We start from the raw sequence: 27,005 nt of genomic DNA, 5'->3' as shown, positions 1-27,005 counted from the left end.
ACCCCCTGTCAGATAATGATTCAGTCTCCAAGGACCCCCGTCTTTGTCTCTCAACCATTTTATCGTATTTGCTGAATCTCCCGCAATAATCAAATTCTGAATTCCCAAATTTTTTATTATCCTGATTCCGGTGAGAGCGGCCATCACTTCAGCCTTTATGGAGTCAGCCAAACCAATTGGGCCACTAAAAGTCCAGCATATATTATTATTGCCCCTTTCGTCCCTTACTATACCTCCAATACTAGCAGAACCAGGGTTGTCTAAGGCACAGTCGTCAAAGTTATGGGTAATCACCCCTTCACAGAAGAGTACGGGGTGTCTCAAGACTATTTGCTGGGGATGAGGGAAAAACAGAAAGGGGTAAACATCTCTATTAATATCATTGACTGAAATTCCTTTGAACAGATCTGAATTCACCGTCCAGAGATTGCAAAGGTAAGTAGTATCTGAGATTAATTCCTCCAGGGTTCTACTTTTATTATCGAAGAGGCGATTGTTTCTTTCTTCGCAAACACCCCACAACACTGCATGAAGCACTGGTTGCCAAAAAACTTTACCCCTTTTACTTAAACCTGTTCCTTGCCATTGGTGCAATATGTCCATAATGTGTTTTGGGAAAGTCCAGCTATAACCTGCCATTTTCAAGAAGTGGGACCATATCCTTTGGTTAAACCTGCAGTGAAGAAAGATGTGATCTGCAGATTCACCCTTGCTGAGGCATATAATACAAACATGGGGAGAAATGAAGCGTCTACCCAAGAGTTTTTTCTGAAGGAGATCGCAAGTATTAACTTTCTGGAGACAAGCTTCCCAAACAAAGAAGCAAATTCTTGTAGGTATGTGGCTAAACCAGATTTTCTTATATGGAAAAGTTCCTCAGCAATCAAAGCCCTGAACATAGACTTAAAAGAGAATTCGCCATTTGGGTGTAAGGTCCAGATTCGGGTGTCAGAATAAGAGGGGGAGATGTATGCTTCTTTGAGGGTCTGAATTAGGGCTATTAGATCAGAAATCTCTGAGTCCCTAAGGGGTCTTCTGAGGTGGAGGTTTAAGGAGTTCTCGGCAGTTTGGTTTGGAAGGTAGGAAGAAATAGTGGCTTCTTGGTCGAGGGATAGGTTAAAAAACCTAGGGAAAGAGGCATCTAGGGTGGAGTCCCCCCACCAATGATCTTTCCAGAATTTAATTTTAGAACCATATCCCACTTTATACCTTATAAAAGGAAAGAAAGAAGTATGAATGGAACAGATACCTTTCCAGGGATTTGTGGACTTTATCCTGTTCAAATGGAGATTGCAATCCCACCCATTTGCATTTAGGCCGTATTTGCTTGAGATGACAGCTGTCCAAAGAGCATTGGGTTCTTTTGGAAATCTCCAAAGCCATTTGCCTAGAAGAGCAGAATTTTTCTCTTTAAGCTGTCCAATACCCAATCCACCTTCCTCTTTAGGTCTGCATACTTGTTTCCAGCTGACTAAATGGCTTCTCTTTTTCCCCACCACCTTCCCAAAGAAAGTTCCTTTGGAGCTTCTCAATCTGATTTCTCACCTGTAACAGATACTCCAGCATCCTACTCACGGCACCTAACTCACACCTCCCTTCCTGCTCTGGTCTGTCCAACTAGGATGCTGGAGTATCTGTTACAGACAAGAACACACATCAGTAGACAAAACGGAAAGGACAAAGTTACTTGATTGATTGGGAGCCAAAGGAACTGTCTCAGGACCAAGAGTGTCAATGATCAAGTTCAAGTCTACACCTATTCCCTGTGCCTGAGTTTTCTGTAGAGGGTTATTATTTTTGTTTGCTAATGAAATTGTATTAATTGGTCAATCTAGGCTAGGTTTCAATTAAATGCAAAATTGGCTCTATTGGAACTTGGAAGTGCTCTAGAAACAAGAGGTTTCATGATAGATATCTCAATTTGACCTCATTTGTTTCCTTGGTTTTATAAGTCGTAACGGGGAAGAGATTGATGAGGATGTTGATGGAATTAGATTGAGAATGGTAAAATGTAGGGGGGGGGGCACTTTTGGAGTCCTATGTGATAGAAGAACATCACTTAAGCTAAATGTGTAATTTTATAAAATGGCTGTAAGGACAACATTGTTGTATGGCGCAGAGTCTTGGGAAGTCAGGAAACAGCATGTCTAAAAATTTAATGTAGAAGAAACATAATTTTGAGCTGATAAAAAAAATGGTGAAATGGATAAGTGGGAAAACTAGAATGCATAGTACTTCTTGGAGGGTGTACTAAAATGCATAGTTGTCAAGGCGATGACGCCTAGGCAATAAGGTAAGACATCAAATAATATTTTTATATTTTTATTTTATGTTGTTAATAGTAGTACAATATATATATATATCATTAGACTAAATTATGCATATTGTGGGCATATAGTATAAATATTATTATTCTTATATTAGTTTCTTTTTATTATTTTAATTTGTTTGGGTTCTATTGAGACGCAAGTCAATGGCATGGTCTTGAACCCTTTAGAACTTCAAAATCTCAATAAGTAAGCAATACCTTGAAGATATTATCCAATTGACACACAAGAACAATCAATAGTACTTTTCATCATCATCTTCTTCTTCCAAGGACCAAAACAAGAGCTCAGCTTTTTTGTTTTGTATGTTTTCTTTCCTTTATTGTTTTTTTTTTCTCATTCATATGTTGGTTTTCTATCTTTTCATATGGGGTTTATCCTTATTTCAAGAGGACTATGGTAATTATTAGTGTTGAAGATTACTGCTTATTACTATGAAACCTAGGGAACTACCCTAGGATTTATATTTTTTTATTAAAAAAAAACTCATCGCCTAGGCAACTAGACGACAAGGTGCTCTGCTATTTCCTAGCTTTAGCTTGGCACCTTGAGAACTATGCTAAAATGGGTTGGTCACATTCATAGAAGACCTTGTATTGCACCAATAAGGAGTGATATATTTCAAGTTGAATAGTTCAGAAATGCTACGAGCAGGCCATGAAGGGCATTGGTTCAATTCGTGAGAAATGATCTGTGTACCCATGATTTAATGATGGATATAAAGGCCATTACACAGTGTAGTTTCCAGCTATCTGTGGTCTTGGGAGGGGTAGACTGGATACGGCCCTAACAATTGAACCCTATCAGGTATGGTTTGGAGTTTAGGGTTCAGGGAGAATTAATGATCAAAAGATTCAAACCCAGGGCACATGCGACCAAGGTTTTTTCGCGTTTGAAGGATGGGCTTTGTGGGGTGGGGCCAGGTAATAAATTCAAAAGATTATGTAAATGGATAAGGGTGAAAGTTAATGATGATCACAACAAAGAGAAAATGGATTCTTTATAGTTTCAACAAGATAAATTAAGATACTCCTGCGATTGGGGAAGTGGATCTTGCTTAAAGACAAACAGTTGAATCAGATAGACTGTGAAAGAAAGAGTTTGGATAAGGAGGATTAAGGCTTGGAGTGTTGAGTTAGAAAGATTATGGGTCTCTTTTTTCTAGGTAGGAAGAATGTGCTAGGAAAACCTTCATGGAGTTGGAGAGGGGTAAGGAAGGTTAGGGTTGCTGAACTCAGTGGTAGAGATCGATGGAAGAGAATAGGTTTTATTAAAGTAGGGGGAGAAGAGGGATGCAATGTATTAGCATGGGCCTGCTGGATGGTTTGGTTAAAATAGGATTTGCTATGCTTCTTGAGGTGGAAGCCTGGAAAAGCAAAGTGCCATTGTTTGGTGTTGGTCTGAATGAGTAGGTGAAGAAGCTTAAGAAAAGCAACAAGAGGGTTGCAGGAGAGTAAAATCAAGGTGTTAGAGTTTGTTTGATTTGATTTTTGGAGTGTTGCGGTTTCTTGTGGTTGGTTTGTCTTTCTTTGATGGTCATTGTTTTTACCTTATTCGTTCCAATTTTATCGGATGTCTCTGAAGAGACTTGTTTTTACCTTGTTGTGGGGATTGTGTTGCAGTGTTGCTGGTTGTTGGATTTTCAGTTATTTTGAAATGCAGGGTTTTTTGTCCCTGAGGTGATTTCTTATCACCTTCTTGTATTCGTTTTTCTTTTAATAAAAAATTTATTTTACCTTACCAAAGCATATTACTTGCTGTATTGCAAGAGTTGCTGTTTGGGGAGGTTTTATTCAGATGTTTTGGGTGTGGACAGGTTATTTTGGTTGGTTTTGTTTATTGTTGTCTTTTTTGGGTGATTCCTCACCACCTGGTGTTGTATCTTGTATACTTGTATTTTGTCTTTGTAGTATTAATATATTTTCTTTATTTATCTTCTAAATAAAATTCTTGCAGAACACATCAGACTTATGAGATATTGTTCTCATTGGCTAGATAACTCAATAATCCGTCAAATGATGCAAAAATCATGCACAGCAGACTAGTGCTGACTCCTGAAAAGTTGGCTGTAAGAAAAGTACCATGATTTTCTTTTACTTTTAAAAATTCTAAGAGCTCTCAAAAACAAACACTTGAACTTAACTCTCTAAGATGATTCACCTTATTACTAGGACACTAACAAACTTAAAACAATAACTCTTAAAACACACTAATTACCAATAACCCAGAAACTACTTAACTGCCACTGGTGTAAGAATTTGAAAAAACATGGTTTCTTCCCCTTTTTCCATGTCTTTATCAATATGTCACTGATACTTTGATGCTTCATTTGCTTCTGTTCTTATTTGCCAAGAGTCACTAGGTGCACAATCTGACATAATTTTAATCGTCCTTTATGCTGATTATGCTTGGGAAAGGAAATTGTTCTTTGTCTTTTTCATGGACAGAAGAAACTTTATCGATTATGGGATAAAAGCAAAAGTAATTTTTGCACATTGTAATAAGTATATGTTAAAAATTAGGATACTATTACCTCTGTTGGTTATTAAGTTTTGAGTTGCTTCTTTTTGCAGGTTGTGGAACTTCTCATTCAAAAGTTGGAGAATGAGCCTAGTTTTCACCGTAGAGTGGACCTCTTCTTTCTTGTGGATTCTATCACACAATGCTCACATAGTCAGAAAGGTAGATGTATTTGCAGTGTGAGAGAACTGTCTGCATGCATTTTTGCTTGGCCAACATGAATCTGGCCTAGTAGATGTCTTTAAGTTAAATTGGTCTGACTTCTTCTATGATCTTGGATTAAGCTTAGATCCGAGGTTTGAAATGTCAGTTTTATTGGAAATTTTGACTACTTAAAATAAGAAATATCTCAGAAATATAGAGAATTGTGTAGCTTTATTTTAAAAGTTAAATAACATTTTAAATGTTCATCCATAAAAATACTTTTTTGTATTTTTTGATATTATAAAAAGATGCTCTTTTGAATAATGTATTAAAAGTGAGAAAAATAATGCTTCTGAAATGAATATACCATTTCAAGATGGCTTCTTCCTCTACTTAAAATTGATGTAAGGTTATTAGCTATTGATATTTTAGTTATAAATATTAGTTTATTTTGTTTTATTCAGTTATGTATATGTTTCTTGTGCTATTGTATTTTTTATCCTTTCATAAAACTTTAAATATTAAAATATTGAGTATATTTTGTTAAAATATAAATAAAATGTTTAAAAACACCTATTAAAATAAAAGATTTCAAAAAGGAAAAATCCTTTATAATTATAAACTTAAAAAAGTATCTTCTGTCTTTGGAACTGGCTCCTCTTTCTTCAAGGAACTGGCTCATTCCCCTCCTGTCTTTGGAATCCCTTTTCCAGTTTTGAAAGTTTGGGGTAGATCAATTCCTCGCAGAATTAGTGCTTTTTGTTGGGAAGTTTTCCTTGAAAAGTGTAACACTTGCGACTTACTTCAAAGAAAAAGGCCTAATTGGTGTTTATTCACACTGGTGCATCCTTTGTAAGAAGAATGGTGAGACTTGCTATCACTTGTTGGTTTCTTGCCCATTTGTTTCAGAAATTTGGTGTTGTTTTTTCTCTCTTTTTGGTGGCAGGTGGACCCCTCCCCCAAATGTTCAAAGCCTATTTCATTCTACTACTGTTAGGGGGCTGAAGAGGAGAGGGAAAATTCTGTCGAGGTGTGTAAGAGCAGCTGTATGTTGGACAGTCTGAAAGGAATCAACGGACCTTTTCATGGGAAAGAAAGAAATAAGGGTGCAATCATTGAACTGATTTCTATAAGGGTGATCCATTGGGTTAAAACTTTGCAAAGTTTTGAAAATTATTCAGAAGGAGACATCATCAGGAAGTGGAAAGAAGTGGCTTGGTCAGCTCCAAGAAAGAATGTATCCCACCCAATTTGGTCCCCTCCGGGGAAGGAAATCCAGGTCTGTCGGGTATAGGGGGAGCCTTTAGAGATGATGAAGGTCGAATTATTGCATTGTATTCTGGTTCTATTTGATGGGGGAACTCTCTTAGAGCTGAAATATTGGCTGTTTGGGAAGGGTTAAAAAGAGTGCAAGAGTTAAATATCAGAAAATTGATAGTGGAAGGTGACTCTAAGTTGGCTATAATTTGGTTGATGAAGGATACTTCTTGTATGTGGAAGTTTCTGAATGAAAAAAAGAAAGTTAGACATCTCACCCAAAATATGGAAGTGAAGTTTCAATGGATAAAGAGGTGCACCAACTCCTTGGCAGATTCATTGGCCAAACAAGGGGTGGGAAGAGTTAATTTCTTCTGGGCAACATTGTAATCTGAATTGCTTTCGTGGGAGGGTTAAGAATTTTTACCCCTCCTTTTGTACCTTTTCTTTTATTATCTTTTAATAAAAGTCTGTTATTTATCAAAAAAAACTTAAAAAAGTAATGATTTTAAAGAGAAAAGAATCATATTAGAGCATTTTTTTTTGAGAAAAGGTAGGGTATTATAAAAGTCTCTGTTTTTTGTTTGTTTGTTACAGTATAATTTCAATACAATACCTTACTTCTTTCTCAAAAAAAACATGCTTCTATATGATAAAATATGCCCAAGTTGCACAGTGGCAGGGTAGCAATTGAACAGACATTGCTTTGTAGTGTTTTCTGTTTTTGTCTGTTGGAGAACGATATTCTTAGGTCTTGCATTGCTGATCAAGAAAAAAATTCCTAGGTCTTGCAGTGGTAGTAACAACTAACCACACCTAAAGCTGTGTTTTGTTTGAAGGAAAAAGTAGGGAAAGGAAGGGAAAGGTAGAGAAACCTTTACAAACGTTGTAAAGGTTTCCCCATCTTTCCCTTCCTTTCCTTACCTTTTCCTTCAAACCAAACATAAACTAAGTGCATGCTCCTTTGAGGGATGCAATTTTAAATTAATGGTACAATTAATTTTGATTATTATTAATATTAATAATACAGTTATTGACTATGAGTTTGGTAGGTTTCTATTGGTCAATAAATATTTTATAATCTGATAAGAACAATTAAAAGTAAATATACTGAAATAGTGGTGTCTGCACATGTAATTGGTCTAGTTTTGCATTTCAATGAGTAGTACCCTGAAGGTATCACATTCTCAGTTAATTTTGCTAAAAAAAGTCCTTGTTTACATCTCTGCTTCCTTTATGTTCTTGGATAATTCTCTTTGAGTTCCTCCCACAAGCCCTGTTATCAGTTTTTTGTTTAAAATGACTCCAACAGTCCAGCCTTTCAAGAAATATATTACTTGCATATGTTTAATGCCTGGGCTTGTATTAAAATTTAAAAAGTGCTATGGCCAATGACCGATCTGCTTCTTTATTAAGCATCAATTGTTTTTGTGGTTTCTTTTGTTTTTATATTTGCACAGGAATTGCAGGAGCTGCATATATTCCCACAGTGCAAGCTGCACTTCCACGCTTATTGGGTGCTGCTGCTCCTCCAGGAGCTGGTGCTCGTGAAAATCGTCGCCAGTGTCTTAAGGTATAGCCCTACCTACAGTAGAATCTCTTTAATTGGAAGGCTTTTATTAAACTATCTTTTCCCCCCTCTAGGTGCTTCGGCTATGGCTTGAGCGGAAAATTTTGCCTGAATCAGTTCTTCGGCGTTACATGGATGATATTGGTGGCTCAAATGATGATATGGCTGCTGGTGTTTATCTTAGACGTCCATCTCGAGCTGAACGTGCTGTAGATGATCCGATCAGAGAAATGGAAGGGATGCTTGTTGATGAATATGGGAGGTGTGTAATCATCCTCCATTGGTTGCATTTGAAAATTTTGGTTCTCTTCTATAGAATGATAATAGGTTAATGAACCCGATACTTACTGTTATGAAGCTATGCATAATGCATATATATATATTCTGTTTATGATCCAACATATAAATGGTAAGTATTGAAGCATTTGGGCTGGGTTTTGTATTTGATCTAGGATACTAAATAATGTAGGTGCTGAAGAGTCAAAATTGGAATTTCTGAGTTTTATGTATTTACGTGTTTGTGGATAGTAGGGTTATTTTTGTCAAATTTGTCAACTTTTATCTAAGCTTATGCTAAGGTCATCTTCTCTTCCTGCTTTGGGCAGGCTGCTTCTCTGAAGGGTTGTGTGACTGTGGGTCATTAGATAAAATTTCTGATTTCCAATTTTCTGACTGTGTATGGTCTGTAAGATAGCAAGCCTATGAGTTGCATCATGCCCATTTATTTGTAGGTTCATTGTTTTGTTTCATCCTTTGTAATTATGTTATATCATTGAAGAATCCTTGTTTCCATTTAGCAGCTATTTAATGAATGTGTTATGGGAATTGCACAGAGTTATACCTTGTATAAAGCGACCGACTCTTATGTTTTTTTTTTCTCATTATCTTTTATTTGATTATTTGTTTTTTTCATTAACTTACTTTGTAATTGAGTTCTTAGTCTCCAACGAGGGAGAAACTTCGGCTTCACATATCCTGTCTTACTAAATGAGGTCCTCGTTGGAGTTTTTTTCCCTGAACCACAAAGTAATCATATAAACACGTTTAACAAGAAGGATGAAGTATATCATGTTTTCCAGTTTTTTATTATGTTCCTGCTGCTTGCTTTATGTAGTGGGGTCTAATGAAAGTATTTCTTGTGATCTTTTCAGCAATGCAACTTTCCAGTTGCCTGGATTGTTATCTATTAATGTATTTGAAGATGAGGAAGATCTTCCCAGAAGTACATGCAAGGAAATTAGTGGTGAGTCACCAGTGGAACCCAGCAATGCTATAGAAGAGCCAGAAACTTGTGCTGTTACTCCAAGTGACAAGCGTCATCACATTTTGGAGGATGTTGATGGTGAGCTTGAAATGGAAGATGTTTCTGGATCTCCAAAGGATGAAAGGCCTGCGACCAGAAATGATTCTTCTGAACCGGATCCCCAACAGCAGAATTCAGATAGGATTTTGGATTCAGGTTCTGATAATCTTGCTGAGCTTCCCCCTCTACCACCAGGCTCTCCACCATTGCCTTTAGAATCTCCACCTCCACCACCCCCCTTGCCCCCTTCACCACCTCCACCACCACCACCACCACCACCACCTTCATCTCCATCGCCTCCTCCTCCTCCTCCACCACCACCACTACCACCACCACCACTTCAGCAATCACAACCACCTCCGTTGGCAGTGCCACCTCGAGGCCATCCAGCATCGTTGCCACCTCAATCATCAATTCCTCCTCAAATGTCAATACCACTTCAACCATCGTTACCTCTAGCATCAATGCAATGCCAACCTTCATTGCCTCCACCATCATTGTTGCCTCAACCATCAATGCCACCTCAACCATCAATTCCATCTTCTACAACACAATTGGTATATCAGCAAACTGTACCTCAAGAATATTGTAGGAACCCCCTTCAAATGTTGTCTGGAGGTGCTCATCCAGGACATGCTAATGCTGCTGTGAAAAGTGAAATGTTTCCACAACAGTCACCTTGCTTTGTGCCTACAGGAGCTGGCAATACATGTGATCCTTCTGGCTTTAGTTCTTCAAGGCCATTTGACTATGGACATAAAGACATGTATTTTAATCCCCAATCTCAACCCAACCAGCAGTTCCAACCAGCTAATGCACCACCTTATACTCAGAGACCTTATCACCCTGGTACCCCTGCTCAAACCTCAACAAGTCATCTATACCCAAACCCGAAGCCAACAGTTCAACAGCACATGCAACAGTCATATCCTCGTTCCTACTCATTGCCATCTATTCCCAATGGTCGGGGGCAGTACATTTCTGATGAACAATGGAGAATGCCTTCAAGTGATTTTAATCCAGATAGTCAGTCTGGTATGTGGGTGAATGGAGGGAGGCCTCCATGTTCAGGGCCGCCGTTTTCCCAGGAAGGTATGCCATTCATTTTTTTGTTCTTTCCCCCCCCCCTCTATTTTGCTCTTTCTTTCATGTTAAAACAAGCCCTTGCAGTTTTTCTCGAGGAAGGAATAAAATAAAAGCAGGAAAAATGCCAGGCTTTCATCCAGTGCACCATGCTGATGGAAGCAGTCACTTGCCACTGTTTCACTCACAACTTACATTTCACTTTAATAAGAGGAAGTGGGGAACTGATTGGGGAATTTAGGGTTCAGTACCATATAATGTTACATTATGTGAAGGGATTAGCAATGCATGTGGTTTTCAACTGTTTGACACTTGACAATTCCCACTTTGGGAGATGTTTTTTGTAAAGAATCAACTCAAACTGATAACCAAAGCCTTGACCTTTTATACACATACACATGGTTCTTTTACAAAATCCACAAACTTACGTATATATATGCATAATTCTATAACAAAATCCAGATGACCTGTGTTTCTATGTTCTTATTGAAAAGATTGTATCTTTATCAGTCATATAACTGTTATTTTGATTGATAATGTTACTTAGAATATCCATCTTAACTTGTGCTGTTCATAAAAGAAGGAACCGATAATGGTAAATTTAATCTTCTTAACCATGGAAATACCACATTGTCTTCGTGTACTTCTATTTCCTGTCCTTTGATATGACTGTGCGAATATTATCTATACTATCAGTAATAATGATCCAAAAATTTCATTAATTAAAGACTAAAACTCCTACCCTCTATATGATCAAGTTTAGTGATGATGGATACACTGTATATGGCTGAAGGAAAGTAAAACACATAAAAAGACCCTGGTTGTGGAACTTCTTGTGTGTGTGTGTGTATGCATTATTATTATTATTTGTAATTTTAGAAAACTAATTGATGTAAGTGGGAAGGTGAAAAGTCCTATAAGAGGTGTACATGGTGGGTGCAGAAAAGAGATGATTTGTAGATAATGTTGTATTGACTTCGACATGGGAATCAGAATCTGATGTCTTTGTGGGGGCCTCACTTGGCAATATGAAAACAAGGATTGATGGATATGTTTACAGAAAATAATGTACTATTAAAACAGTCTATATTTTTTGAATTGTAATATACTTTTACATGAATATTTGCATCTATCATGAACATAATTTGTTGTGTGTGCCTCACTTGAAATCATGAGTCCTTCACCTGGCTTGCTGCTATATCTTGATGAACTAACCGTAGGTTTGATGTTAAATACATAATTTAGCCTATGTAGGACTTGAAAGTACAAAGCCACACCCTTCATGTTAACAGAACAATAGGCATTTGGAATATATTATTTTTTTTTGTAATTATTTTGATAAGTATTTTGTTTATCCTAATTTAAATTTATATATTCTTATATATTAAGTTCTTTTGGTTTCTTTTTGAAAATCAACATCTCACTTTGTTCCAGTACATGCCTTGCCTTGGTTCTTGCTCCTAGACTCTAGGAAGGTTTAGCAAGTATTGGTTAGTAGACATGTGACATTTACAGAGTTTCCTTTGACCTTTAGCTGGAATCTCAACATCTTTTAGGGTTATTGTCATGGGTTAAAATTTGTTTCATCATCCCTTATCCAGGTTTTGGACTGGTGGTGTATGACAGGCTCACACTACCAGAGTTATGGGTCAAAACTTGTTTCTTTTGTTTAACTTTGATATTTCTGGAAAGATTTTCATTTATTTGTCCAACAAGACGGAGATATTGTCAATCTTATGTGGATTAGGAAGGTATGGGCATTTTATTGGCAAGTTGTTGGTGAGTGGTGGTTTTGAATCTTAGTCAATGCTAGAAAATTAATCCTTTTTTGCCTTTTTCAAAAATCTATTGCAAGGTCTGGTGTAACCCTTTATCTATATAAGAGGCCCATAGCTGTAATATTATAAGAAATAGAATAAGTGGAAAAATGGTGAGAAGGTTGGCTAATGCTTGTGCTGATACACGGGCAAAACATGGGTTGAATAGGGGCTGTTTGTATTGGGTTCAATTATAATTGTTTTTTTATAGAGTTTTTGGAGAGGCTTCAATTCATGCCTCTCCTTGGGATGCTTGTAGTGCTTCAATTTTAAGATTATTGAAATCATTTTTTTGCTTATCAAAAGAAAAAACAAAGAATAAATGGAACAAGATCCATTAGAATTCAAAAACGACACCAATTTAAAAATTTGACTATACTTATGGAACTGGCTCTGTGTCCTTGGAAACTGGGGATTTCAAAGATCTTTCACATGGTTGAGAGATTTTAGGCACAGATTTGATGACACTGTATGTTTACCCATACCCTAGAGTGCAGTTGGGTTGGATGGATCAAACGGAGCCCTGCAGATCCTATGTTAAATTGTTTTTGTTTCCCCTGTGGCTCTTATGATACTCATCACATCTCTTCTTCCATTCCTGCATTTCTAACTTTTTTGATCAGTGCAGTATGGAATCCTCTTTGATCCTGTGATTTTTTTATTCTGTTTCTGTAGTTATAAGCTTGGCTGTTATTTTTTTCAATTGTCTTACACAGTTTGAAACCGACGTACCAATGACTTCTTTAATGAAAGGAAAGGATATTCATCATCATCATCATCATCATCATCATCATCATCCCAGCCTTATCCCAACAATATGAGGTTGTTTACATGAACATTAGTTTAAAATTTCTCTGTCTTGCTATTTCCTAACAAAAAAGTTCCTTCTGTCTACACAGGACAGCTTGGGGTTCTTTTTACTAATCTAATACAATCCTATTACTTATAAATAACATTCCTTACAAGAAACTAATGTTTGTCACTATCATGTATTTACATTTCCCTTCTTTGTGTACGTTGATCAGGTCATGTTTTGTCTGCTATTCTTTTGCTTTTTTTTTGGGATATGATTTCCTTGTACACAACTGTATCTCCTTATGTGCTTCTATTCTTTTTGTATTCTTTTTTTACCTATCACAAAGAAGTTGTTTATGGTTTTTCATATATCGTTTATTCTGGAAAAAAAAATAAAATTAGTGGGCTGTAGATATTCTAGGTCAATGTATGCACTGGATATTGCTTGGCTAAGGCAGAAGTATTTTACTATTGTTGAAACGTATCAATAATGTTCACCCCATTTGGAGATTTTCGAAGGAAAAATTGTAGGATTTTTTTAGACAAACTTTGTCTGGTGCATAAAACATGCAAGGATGTTGGTTTTTATGTTATGGATTTGGTTCTGGTGTGTAAAGGTTTCAAGAATATAGCCTGATTCAATTTTGATGTCAACCGGGAAGAGTTGTGATTCATTGAGCATATTCTGTTGTGTTTTCTTTTTTTTTTAATTATTTCCATGGGAAAAATCTATGATGCTGGTAAGACATGATATTGGAAAGGCATGCTGGTAAGACATGATATTGGAAAGGCTTTGACCAATCAAAACCACTCAAAAATTTTGATGAAAATCCACCTGCTTTGTTACCACTATAATGATGCCGGTTGATTCCAGTATCATGTCTTTCCAGCATCATAGTTGAACCCATTTTCACGGGACAACAGATGTAAACATACTTGGCTGAACCTCTTGGTCTTTTGTAAATTAGAGATGACCACCCTGTACTTAGCATGGGGACACTAATCTGACCTTTACTTTTTGACAGTCATTATCTATATTTTGAATTTAGACCACTATGGGGCAAGCACTCCCATATTATGTTTGGGATCCACCACTTGTGATAAATTAGAGGTTTTTTTGGTAAAGAAAAGATAAATTTGAGTCTGGTTTTTCATTTAGTTTTATTTTTCCTTTTTTTCAAAAAAAAAAAAAGAAAACTCTAAGAGAATGAAAATGGAATGGAGGTAACCACTCGCTTTTTTTTTTTGAGAATGGAAGCATCCATTCTTGGAAGCTCTCTTGAAAAAATATAAAGCCACATGTCTGAAAGAGAAGCTTTCTACATTGTTTTAACATTTAAACACATTAGTAATGACAAAATGATGTCTGTAATTGACCACTGACCCATGTCTTTGTAGTATAACTAATGTAGCTATGCCCTTGTTCATGTTTCTTTTCTACGAGCTGTAGAAATTTACAGGGAAAAAGTACTGATTGGAAGTTCTTGCCGAGGCTGAATAGTTTGGTTTACTGCCTGCCAAATTGGTTGCTAATCACTCCCTGAGAGAGAGACTATGGATGTATTAGTTAGGGAGCTTCAAATTTAATTTTGTTTGTAATTTTCTCACTTACATGAGTCCTAGTGATGTAGCCTAAGATCTTAATTCCTACCAAAGCTCATATGTAGTTGTCTTTTAATTGGTAAATTTGTGACATTGTTTCCACTTTCCAAAATATGAAATGGAGGGACTATTGCATGTTTTTGTATCTGAATTCATATACATGACGTATCTGTATGCCCATTTCCACATTTTCATGTATTACACCTTGTGACATAAATTTCATACATAATGTTATGCTTTTAATAATTCTCTTTTCTTAGTAAGTATTTATTAAGGAACAATAAAAATAGGCAGTACAAGCATCCCCACAGAGAGGCACGAGGTGCTACCTCTCACACATCAAGCATATTACAATTGAACCGAATACAGTATAAAAGTATTCACATACTTGGTATGGTTTTTATGTTAGCAGGCTACTTACGGCCACCTGCTGAAAGGCCATCCACAAATAATATGGGTTACCAACATCCTGTCCACAATCCCCTGACCTCTGGAGCTCCAATTCCAGGTGACCTTTTGTTGTAAATGTGCTGTTTGGCTGTATGGAATTGGTTCTAGCACTTGTCAGCATACTTCAAGGCATGAACTTTTTGGTGTTTATGGTTCCTTCAGGTCATGGTGTTGGCCATATGCTGCCTTGTAGACCAGATGTCTCTGCAATTAATTGTTGGAGGCCAGCTTAAGAATCACTCTGGAGCATTACGATTTAGACTTTGGTGAGTTTTTTGTATGCAATATGTCCATATAAGATGTTTAGTGATATTTCCTTTTAAAAGGATATTGTTTAACTTTCAGAAACCTAGCATCTTTTTGTTGAAGACCGACCTTAAAGCCATCTCAAATGTGTCTTCTATTTGTAGCACATGGTTAATGCACTGTACAAGATGATCAAGTTAATGTGCACTTATTAATGAAATTTAGCAGAAGTTATACTTGTTGGAAATTCTGGCCATCCTAATTTCTGGTTCATGGAAGACGCATTGGCTAAAAACATTGAAGCATTTGAAACACTGCCAAGGAAGACATTATTAGTATTTGTCAAAAGAGTTGACATTGTTAGAAATTAGCAGCAAGTTGTGAATTCCTCCATGCATAGATTTGTTCCTAACCTCCTCTTGGTTCCATCAAGATTGGGATTTAATGAAAATTTGATAGTTGTAGCTTGAGATGCCCTGGTCTATTAGGTCTAGGAGTCTTTAGAAATTGTGATGGAAGTATGATAGCCTTGTATTAAGAGCCAATTTCTGTGGTGGTTCAACTATAACTGTGCTGTTGGCGGTTTTGCAAGGATTGGGCATCACTAAATGTAGTTATTTCAACCTGGTGGTGGAAGACAACTCCAAAAACAGTTGTGGGTTGGTTAAGGAGAAATGCATTATGATGAAGATAAGGTAAATGGCAAAGGATCTGGGGACAGATTTGACAAAGTTTAAGTGGATTCCAACTAAATAAGCAATTGCTTGTAATCAGTTTTACTTGGGTTTGATTCCCTAAAAGTGAATTGTAGGGAAAATGAGAGTGGGCGCTAGAGGGGAGTGACAAAATGAAAGTTCTGGCATGGAAAACCGATAGCTCTGTAACGGTGGGTTCCTGTAAGCAACGCCTCTCCAGACTCCTTAGTCTTTAACGGCTGGCTAAAAATCCACGGGCTGCCCTACCATCTCTGGACTGAGGAGCTCTTCATCCTAATCGGAAGCTTGTGCAGTGGCTTAGAGGAAATCGACAGGAAAACTAAAGATCTTTCAGCCTTGAGTTTTGTGCGTATAAAGGTTAGAAGTCGCAGAGTTCATGCGATTCCCCGCTCCATTCCTCTGTTAGAGCGCGGAATCTGGTTCTACCTCTCAGTTGAAGTGGAGAAGATGACCGAGTCTCCTCCCCAACCTGCTGAGTCAACTCACCTCCCCCTTCCCAAAATAGGAGCTGAAGACTCTGCAGGAACAAAAGCCTTTGTGGGGCTCTTTCGTAAGCTAGAAGGAAGGAAACCAGTAGAAAAAGCCCTTATGGAGAAACCTAAAGAGTTACCTAAAAAAGCTTCTTCTAGGCTCTATAAAAAAAGGAGCCGAAAAAGCAAGGCAGGTCAACCCCCTCTCGACTTGAATTTTCAAAATTCAATTTTAAACCAAAATCTGGGCCGGCCCCCAAATAGGCCTCATTTAACAGACCCATGTCAGAAGCAAGTGTTGGGCAGAACCTCCCCCAAAGCCCATCTGTTAAGATCGAAAGAAGTTCTGCCAGGCCCAAGCCCACCTTAGACCCCATCTTCTCTCACCGAGCCGATGCCTGAAACTCCCCCAAGTTCAGGAAAACATAACAGGGAGGTTTTCAGAAGAGCCAAGCTCATCCTCTCCACTCGAGGCAGACGAATCCGAATATGAAGAAGAGGCAAGTCCCTGTGAAACAGAGACTGAACCAGACCCCAGGGAGGTGGCGTTCTCAAGGGCTAAAGCTCTGTTTTCTGGAAAGGAAGCATGGGGCAGCGTGGATATCCTCAAACAGACACTCCTCGTTCACCCTGAATATGGAGCAAATTATGAACCAACAAGCCTAGAGAGAGATGGAAGACGAGAATCTAGCCTTCGAACTAGAGTTTCTTTTTCTCCCTCCCATACCTCGCCTGTCTTTCATTCTTTGCCTTCTCCAAATCTGGGTTCTCATTTTACTTCTTCCCTTTGTGTTTCAGGTTTGAACGGAGACCTCTCCCAACCATGCATTAACCCAAGAACCCACAAAAAGTCAGAGGAAAGGTAGCTCAGTTTTGATAGACATAGACGGGACAACAATCCGGGAAGAGAAGTTACTGAAATGGCCAGGAAATTGGGGATAAGCAAAAAAAGGGGAAGAAGCAGAGCAGAAGGCTGAATTTGTGACCATAGGCAAAAGGACCTCAAAAAGGGAGTTAAGGAGACTTCAATGGGGAATGTCAGATCAAAAAACAAGGCCTAGGGCGGTTAAGGGAAAATCAGCGATAGAAGCTCAATGAAATTATTAAGCTGGAATGTCAGAGGGTTGGGAGGCCAACTAAAAAGAAGTTTGGTAAAGGAATCCCTGAGAAGAGAAAAACCAGATATTGTCATCCTTCAAGAAACAAAAAAAGAAGTGGATAGGAAGCTTCTGAGAGCAATTTGGGGAATCCGTGGCAAGAAATGGGTCTCTCTTCCAGCTTTAGGTGCCTCAGGGGGAATCATCCTAGCATGGAATGAAGAGGAGGTTTCTGGTACTGAAATAGACAGAGGAAAGTACTCAATCTCTGTCCTTTTCACTAATAAGTCTGATGGATTCAATTGGATTCTGACAGGAGTTTACGGGCCTAATGCACCTTCAGACAGGCAAAGTTTTTGGGAGGAATTGGATGCTCTCCACGAGTTTGACGGAATCCCTTGGGTTCTAGGAGGTGTTTTCAACGTAACAAGGTTCCCTCAAGAAAACTCCAACAGAAGAGCTACAACTAGAAGCATCAGAGGATTCTCCAGTTTTATTTCGAGGAACAACCTTTGTGACCTTCCTTTCCACAACGGACAGTTCACTTGGTCAAACCTTCAAGAGAATCCAATAAGCTGCAGACTAGATAGGTTTCTGGTTTCCTCAGACTGGGCAGAGAATTTTCCAAATCTCCTCCAAGAAATCAGATGTCGTTGTACTTCAGACCACTGGCCTCTAGTCTTGAGAACAGATCTGGCTTTGAAAGGAAAACACCCTGGCTTTGAATGTAAAGCTGAAGGCAGGGTACAAATTGCTGCAAAAGCTGAAATTCTTGAAAAGAAAACTGAAGTACTGGGTGAGAGAAGAGTTCAAATCATTCACAAAAGAAAAAAAAATGCCATCCTCATGGAGCTGGAAGAGTTGGACAAAAAAGAGCAATCAGGAGACCTGGATGGAGATGGAAGAAGCAGTAAAGATGCTCTAAGGAGTTTGTGGGAAAAGGTAATCTGAAAAGAATAAATTTTTTGGAGGCAAAGGTCAAGGGTCAGATGGTTAAAGGAAGGAGACAACACCACAAAATTCTTCCACAACTATGCATCGGGTAGGCGTAGAAAGAATCTCATCTCAAAAATTAAGGTGGACCAGAGGGAAGTGGAAGATGTAGAGGAGATCACTGAGACTTTTCTAAACCACTTCAAATCTCTTTACTCCAAGGAAAGGGCTAGGTGCTTTAACTTAAGAAACTGGGAAGGGCCGACTCTAGCAGAAGACGAGAACTTGGCTTGAAAGGGAATTTGAAGAGCAAGAAATTAGAGAAGCAGTCTTTGATATGGATGGAGATAGAGCACCTGGGCCTGATGGGTTCCCGATCTTCTTCTTCCAGATCTGTTGGGAGGTAGTAAAAGAGGACCTTTTGGAGGTCTTTAAAGAATTCCACTCCACGGGGGTGATTAATAAAGGAATTAACTCCATTTTCATATGCCTCATTCCAAAGAAAAATGGTATCTTGGAAGTAAAAGACTACAGGCCAATAAGTCTAGTAGGGAGTGTGTACAAAATAATGGCAAAGGTGTTGGCAAAACGACTCAGAGAAGTCCTAAAAGAGTTGGTTTCTCAAACCCAGTTTGCTTTTGTGAAAGGAAGACAAATTGTAGATAGCACCCTAATTGCAAATGAAGTCGTAGAAGAGAGAAGGAAGAGTGGAAGGAAGGGCCTTTTAGTGAAACTAGACCTTGAAAAAGCTTATGATAAGGTTGATTGGGATTGCCTGCTCCAGATTCTAAACTTGAAGGGTTTTGGTTCAAAATGGCTGCAGTGGATGAAAGGCTTTATTAGTTCTACCTGGTTCTCGATCATGATCAATGGAGAGTCTAAAGGCTACGGCAGGGATGTCCCCTCTCCCCATTCCTCTTTACAATGGTAATGGATGTTTTCAGCCAGCTTATGGAGAAAGCTAAAAACCTCAATTTGATCAAAGGTTTTGAGGTCAAAAGAGATGCCATAAATGTTTCCCACCTCCTCTTTGCTGATGATGTCATCTTATTCCTAGAAGCCAATTTGGAGAACATTTCAAATGTGAAAAGAGTGCTTCAGTGTTTTGAACTAGTATCAGGGCTGAAGGTAAATTACGCTAAGAGCAACCTAGCGGCAATAAAGCAAATTAAAGTGTCCCTGATGGAAAGTTTCAAGGAAACTCTGAATTGTCGAGTGGAAAATCTCCCCCTTTCTTATTTGGGCATGCCACTAGGAGGTAACCCAAAAAATTCAAGCTTTTGGGAACTTGTGGTGGAAAAGTGTGAAAAGAAGTTAGCTACTTGGAAAAGCTGCTACCTATCAAAAGGGGGTAGAATCACTAGGCCTCCCTTGCGAACATGCCTGTCTATTTCCTATCAGTTTTTCAGATCCCTGCAAGAATCAGATCACAGATCGAGAAAATCCAAAGAGATTTCCTTTGGGAAGGTGGAGGTGTCAAGAAAGGGCATCTAGTTAATTGGAATCGGGTCTGTAAACCAAAAGAGGCTGGAGGATTAGGAATCTGGCATTTAAAAGAGAAAAACAATGCCCTTCTTGGAAAATGGCTGTGGAGATTCCCCACGGGATCAAATTCTCTCTGGGCAACTATCATCACCAGCAAATATGGGTTGAATGCAAATGGTTGGGACTGCAATCTCTGATCAAACCGATCAGCTCTCTCTAATCCCTGGAAAGGTATTTCTGCTATTCACAACCTCTTTTTTTCTTTCATTAGATACAAGGTAGGTAACAGTAATAGAATAAAATTCTGGACGGATTTGTGGTGGAGCAACTCAACATTAGCAGATCTGTATCCCAGGCTCTACAACCTTACTATAAATAGGGTGCAACCATCTCCTAGTGCCTTCCCATACCCAACAAAGAAAGAAACCTAAACCTGAACTTCAGAAGACCCTTAAGGGATCCGGAGATCAGTGAGCTAACTGAACTCCTTCTTTCTCTTAGTGAAGCCTACATCTCCCCAAATTCCCAAGATTCCTGAGTCTGGAAACCCCACCCTAGAGGTGAGTTCTCATCCAAGTCTTTCTTCGAAGCTCTGGTTGTAGATACTCAAGACAGTGATTTCCCTCACAAGAAGATCTGGTGCAAGGTTATACCCTCAAGAGTGAGTTTCTTTGTTTGGGAGGCTTGTCTGCAGCGAGTGAACACTTGTGTTATTGCAGAAGAAAAATCTTGGAAGACTTTATATCTCCCCTCACGCCTGTACACTATGCTTATGTGAAGGAGAGACAACAGACAACCTCTTCATACACTGCTAGGTAGCTAGCAACATCTGGAACTTCTTTCTTCAGTTAGTCGGCTTCAGTTGGGTGGCTCCTAAACATCTGCAGGATCTGATTTCTCAGTGGCAGGGAATAGGTCTGAGCAAGAGAGGTAAGACCTATTGGTTGATAATACTGCACGCTGTTCTTTTGGCAATTTGGGAGGAAAGAAACAATCGGCTGTTTGAAAATAGGTCCAAAACTAAAGGTGAACTGAACTGATCAGCCACATCAACCACTACTTCAACTTGTGGGTCTCTAGTTTAGAGGAGGTTACAGGAGTTAGTCTCAATGATCTTAGCAGAAACACATATTACTTCCTGGTTTCTTCCCCTCCTACCCCACTCTCTACCAGAGCTCCTTTAGTTAGAAGGGAAGGAATCTGGACTCTCAGCTTTGATGGAAGTGCTTATGGTAACCCCAGAGCTGCCGGCATTGGAGGAATTCTAAGAGATGAGAATGGCCAGACATGCTGGGTTTTTAGTGGTCTGATTGGGATAACTGACTCAACAAAGGCAGAAGTGTTAGCGGCTCTAACAGGGATTCGCCTAGTCAGCAAACTGGATATCCAAAGCTTCTCAATTGAAGGTGACTCAGCCAATACTATAAGATGGTTGGAAGAATAGGAAACTGGACCTTGGAGACTTAGTCACTTCCTATCAGAGGCAAGGGACCTCCTGGCTCCTTTGAATGTTTCTCTAACCTGGATCCCAAGGGAACTAAATGTAATGGCAGATGGTCTAGCAAAATTAGGAGCTATTCTAGAGTCTCTGTACTGTGATTCCTGCCCTCCTGTGTAATTCTCAGGGGTCTCGCCCCTCTTTTGTATTTGTACACACTCTTGTGTACCTCTCCTTTCTTCAATAAAATTGTTAACTTTTCTCAAAAAAAAAAAAAAAACATTTGATGCCTGGACTCATTGCTAAGCTTCATATGATTTACCTAATCATACTGGGTAAGTCTTCTAAAGAGATATAAAAGAACGAAGAAGCTTTTGGTGGCAAGTTAAGTATTGATCCAGAAGAAATGTTCTCAAACTCAGATGGTGCTAGACTGGAATGGGCGGGTAGACTGTTCGAGTCATGACCCAGCAACTTCAATGGGTTTTCATATTCCTAGTGTTCATTTTTTTTTAGTGCAAATTCCAATAAACCATTATTGAACCAAGTGGCTTTTTGAAGTTCAGCTTTCATTTATCTGTTTGGGTTTTGTAAAGAAAATCATTGTTATAGAACAAAGTGAAGATGCATGGATTTGAACTCCATGCCATAATTGTCAGGGCAGTGCCTAGGCAATGAGGTGCACATGGAGGGTTGCCTCACTTAAGAGCCTAGCTATTTTGTACATGGCATTATTATATATATGTATATGTTTGGTAATAGAAATAAAATTTGTTAAAAAAGAAAAAAGAGAGTACACAATACTAGCTTTTGAGTTTATAATAAAATAGATGGTATTAAATTACATTTTCCTTTTTGTGGGTTTAAATACTAGTTTCTTTTTAGGGAAACTCAATGATACCATTCATCAAAAAAAAAAAAGAAAACTCAATGATACCGGAAGAGCTTTGACCAATCAAAGCTCCCCCGTGAATTTTGATGAATACCACCTGATTTGTCACTTCTTTTATGATACTGGTTGAATGGTTGTCAATTATTTGGTATCATGTCTTTCTGGTATTGTAGTCGAACCTTTCTTTTTATTATCTTCTTATTTGTTAGGGTTCCACACACATTTTGGTCTATTCTTGTCCAAACAACATATTCTTCTTCTTCTTCTTATTCCACTTTTTCTTTTAATAAGACAAAGCCAGAGGTCAACTCCTCTATTTTCTGCATTTTCTTTTCTTTTTTTCCTTTTGTTCTCATGAATCTGTTGATTTTCTATGTTTTAATATGAAGCTTATGCTTGTTTAAGAAAACTATAAATAATTACTAGTGAAAGACGGTTGCTCTTGCTGGTTTCTATTGGAACCTAGGGAATTACCCTAGGATTCATGGTTTTTATTTAAACAAACCCATTGCCTAGGCGCCAGCGTTAGTGACTAGGTATTTAGGTAACAAGGTGTCCTTTGTCCCATAGCCTCACCTTGATGCCTTGTGATCCTGTCCCTTTGAAAAGGTGTGCACCTAATAATGTGCCTTGCGGCCTTGGTTAAATTTTGCACTTCTTTATGATGTCACTGGTGGACCTTGCGTCTTGCATGCTCACCAAAGCTTCGAGAACCTGTTTTTGCTAATGTTGTTCATTCATGCTTATTAAAAAGACATTTTTAAAAGACAAGGAACTGCAATTAAAATTATAAAGCCATATTTTTTGTATAGATTAAGAATTTGAGACCCTAACATGTACCTGTTTGGGCTTGCCTCAAGGGACTTGGTACAGAGGTGGCTCGTTGAATTAGGAACGATATTTGACATCATATCAGCTATTTTAAATAATACGATTGGGAAAGCAAGAAATAGTTTGAAAGTTTGACATACTTGAATTGTTGAGTGCTTGAATATGTTTTATGGCAAATTTCTTAAATATACTCTGGTTTCACTAAAGCACTTAAATATACCCTGTGGTTTCCAAAACTACTTAAATATACTTTGTTAAAGCATGTAATCATTAAGATTGATGGAAAAAAATAATGGACAAAAATGCCTTGACTGTTCTTTAAATTTTCAGAACTTGCACTTGACTGTTTTTCCAGAAAATCCTTGGTGTTTCAATGAAGATAAAGAACCCCCAAGAAATGGAAGGAGTATTGAGTTAGGAGGGAGGTAGTAGTTCAAAATGTGTTCTCACAGAATAGAAAGTTACTGAATTATCAGCCATGTGTCTGAAACAAATAATAGAGGAAAAACAATCAAATCAACAGATTTAATTCTTCAGAAATAAATACAGGACAAATGAATAATTGTCTCGTACGATTTCACAAAAATTAACTTTTAATCACCACTTTGAGGAAATTTCTTAAAACAATTATATCCAGATCAAACTGAATCAAATCAAAACCCTAATTAATCCATCAGTAAAGAGAATTAACTATCTTAATGTACTTATCCTGCAAAACAAACATGTTTAGATTTAAATATCATCGAACATCACAAAAAGAAATGTATTTTAATTGACTCGAATAAACAACAGTCTATATGAAAATCAATAACTGAATCAATCAATACATGCAATGGATGGAATATCAACTCATTGACAGATCTGATCCACAATAAACCATAAGAATACCTGATTTTTTTGTATGATACTTATGGCAGTGGTATCATCGGTAGCCTCTGGTGAGGAATAGAAAAGAAAAAGGAGATCTTTTAGGTTCTCTGATGAAATTCACATGAGGACAAAAATTATCTGGAGAAACTGAAGGGGCAAAGGAAATGCAAATGACAACTCTCTAGGCGTAGGGGCATACAATGCCTACAGTTATATTCTAAGGGAAATCTATTGCCTTGCTATCGAAACGTGAATTACATTCAAATGGGTTAGGAGGAGTGGACAGATTTTTCAACAAATGATATGCTAAGAAAGTGGAAAGAAGTTGCTAGCTCAGTTACAAGGAAGAAGACTTTGAATCTCATGTGGAACCCTCCACCTCATGGTTTTGTCAAACTAAATTTTGATGGCAGTAGCATGGGGAATCCAGGGCCTTCGGGTATTGGGGGGGTCCTAAGGGATGAGAGAGGTAATGTAATAGCTATGTTCTCATGTCCAATTGGAGTGGGAGACTCCTTGAGGGCTGAGGTGTTAGCAGTGTTGGAAGGGGTACAAAGGGCCAAAGAAATTCAAGTCAAGAAACTGCTTATAGAAGGAGATTCTGTGATTGTTATGAATTGGCTGAAAGAAGACGCTTCCAAGATGTGGAGCTACAGCATTGAGAAAATAAAATTCAAGTGGCTGATTAAGGATGTGGAAGTCCAATGTACTTGGGTTAGAAGAAATGCTAACTCCTTGCTGATGGATTGGCTAGGCAAGGAGTTTTTAGAAATTCTGGGTTTTGGGCTCAATTGTGAGGGTCTGAGTGTTTAAATCAGTTTTACTTCTTTTCTGGGGAGTTAAGTATCTTTAGCTCCCCTTCCCTGTAACTTTTTTCCTATTTTAATGAATTATGTGGTTGTTGATAAAAAAAGGAGTGGAAGACTGCAAATGGGATGGCAGATTCCTTTGCAAAGCAAGGGGTTTTTAGGTAGCAACTTTTCTGCGCAGAATTGTAATTGATTTGTTTGAATTCTTCCAACCTTGTAGGCTTGTACTAATATTCATGAATTAAGTGATATCAATAAAATTTTCCTTGGCCAATAAAAAAACTGAAGGGGCAATGGACTACATGGGATATCACATGATGAAGGTTCAAAAACATTTAGTTTAAAAATAAAGTTTGCATTTTTTATTGATACTATTTTTCATATTTTCTTGATTTACTTTGATTGTTTACATTTTCCATTTTTTTTTTCGAATTTATGCCTTTCTTCAAAAAGGCGTGCACCTTGTGCACAAAATCCCTTTGCGGTTTTTCTGTACCTTGTGCTTTTAAAATACCATGCATCATGGCATTTTGTAGGTAAGCCTCAAAAAATTCAGTATTCATGAATATAGTCAATAAACAAAGAGAAGCCTAAGGAGGCCGTTTCCTAAATCCTTAGTGTAATTATATAGCTCGTTGTTAAACATGTTTGACATCCTACATCTAACAGTCTGAGTTCGAGTCTCACTAGGATTGCTTTCCTAATCATAGAAAAAAGCCCTATAAAACATTTAAGAAGGAATAATTTTCTATAATCCGAACTAGAAAATGTTTAATTCATTTAAAATGACAAGGGTGTGATCAGTATTTTAAAAGTGCAAGGTGCAAAAAAAGCGCCAAGGGCATTTTGCTCCCGAGGCACACACCTTTTTGTAGCAAGGCACAAAATTTCAAAAAAAAGAAGAAAAATTGCAAAAATTCGAAATAGATTAAGAAAAAAAATTAAAAACAATATTAATTGAAAATGCAAACATTAATTTTATACTAGATATTTTAAATGCTTGTTAGCTTAAATTAAAATTCATAACCATAACATATAAAACATATCCAAAGTGAAAATGCAAACAATAAAATCAAACTTAGCATTATAAAACATATTTAAGTATGTTGACTTTCAATTTCTTTATTTCTTTTCTAAGTGCACTATTTTCAATAGGTAATATGATGTTAAACATATTTCATTCATAATTCTATGATCTGCCTTTCTACCGAGGTCCTTGAGACAAGCCCAAGCAAATCCATGTTAATGTCTTAAATTCTTAATACCTACAAAAAATGGTTTTATAATTTTAATTATCTTTTATGTATCCTTTATCAGGAAGAATGAAAGAACAACATTGGGGGGGGGGGGGGTTTCGGGGCTTCGTTGAGCAAGTAAAGCAAGCGAATTGGAGTGGAGTAGAACCACCCTATTTGCTATTGTTGTTCATTCATTCTTCATAATAAAAGATATTTTTGTTTGGGCTTGCCATGAGGGGTTGGTAGAGAGGCAGCTCGTAGAATTTGGAATGAAACATATTTGACATACTTGAATATGTTTTATATTTCTCTTTGAATATGTTTTATATGTTATGCTGATAAAAAATGTTTTATGTTTTATGGTTACACATTTTAATTTGAGCTAATAGGCATTTTGAAAAGCTTAGTTCAAAAATGTATGTGCTTTGCCTTGAACCTTGGGTGCAAAATGCCCTCTGCAGTTTTTTCTGCCTTGCATTTTTTAAAACATTGGGTTTCCTTCCCTTGCCCAAGAAAAGAGGAAAGAATGTGGAGAGCCTTGAGAGCTGTGGTTTTATGGTCAGTTAGGGAAGAATAGAATATCATGTTATTCAAAAGGTCAAAGTAAATCAGTATATGACCTAATTCAAGGAATTCAAGTGAAAATAATTCATTAAGTCTTTGGAGTTGTTCAATGAGTATTCTATGGATGACCTTTTTTGAGGATGGGGAGTAATAGCAGCTTCTTCTACTTTGTAATCAGCTGTGCAGGTGATGTGGCCTCCTTCTAGCTACAACAGAAATTAAATTAAATTTTGATGGAAGTTCTTGCATTCATCCTGGCCCCTCGGTTGTAGGGGGTTCCTTCAGAGACTGTAGGGGAGTACTACTGGCACTCTAATCTGGTCCTATTGGAGTAACAGATTGTTTACTGATGAAATTTTAACCTTTCTACTGGGATTAAAGCTTGCAAGACAGTTGAATTAGAAGCATATAGATGTTGAGGGTGATCCATTGCTGGTGGTGGGATGGTCAACTAAACAAAGTGATGGCCCCTAGGTGTTAATACATGCCATAAGGGAGATTACAAGGATAGCAATTGAGGTAGAGACCACATTCAAGTGGGTTAACGG

At 37.8% G+C, this 27,005-nt stretch overlaps 1 protein-coding gene across 10 annotated transcripts in view; it reads left to right on the top strand.

Moving 5' to 3' along the window:
* Nucleotides 1-27,005, top strand: part of LOC104592374 (ENHANCER OF AG-4 protein 2-like) — an 81,990-nt gene that overhangs the window by 15,080 nt on the left and 39,905 nt on the right. For 7 of the 10 annotated variants that reach the window (XR_016083875.1, XR_016083877.1, XR_016083874.1 and 4 more), the window contains 6 exons: nt 4,901-5,009; nt 7,709-7,821; nt 7,893-8,080; nt 8,970-10,213; nt 14,831-14,926; nt 15,031-15,134. Coding sequence is in view for 5 of the 10 variants with exons in the window: in XM_088900621.1 (XP_088756747.1) it covers nt 4,901-5,009; nt 7,709-7,821; nt 7,893-8,080; nt 8,970-10,213; nt 14,831-14,926; nt 15,031-15,101 (1,821 nt within the window). In the remaining 5 variants the exon portion in view is untranslated. Of the gene's footprint in view, nt 1-4,900; nt 5,010-7,708; nt 7,822-7,892; nt 8,081-8,969; nt 10,214-12,737; nt 12,844-14,830; nt 14,927-15,030; nt 15,135-27,005 lie in introns of those variants that run through there. The other 3 variants (XR_734406.2, XM_088900622.1, XM_010251749.2) reach the window with 3 other exon arrangements.

The sequence above is a fragment of the Nelumbo nucifera genome, chromosome 3 (assembly GCF_055504915.1).
Source record: "Nelumbo nucifera cultivar China Antique chromosome 3, China Antique-T2T, whole genome shotgun sequence".
NCBI lineage: Eukaryota > Viridiplantae > Streptophyta > Magnoliopsida > Proteales > Nelumbonaceae > Nelumbo > Nelumbo nucifera.
Note: the sequence above shows the minus strand (reverse complement) of the source record. Positions and strands in the feature narration are given on the sequence as shown.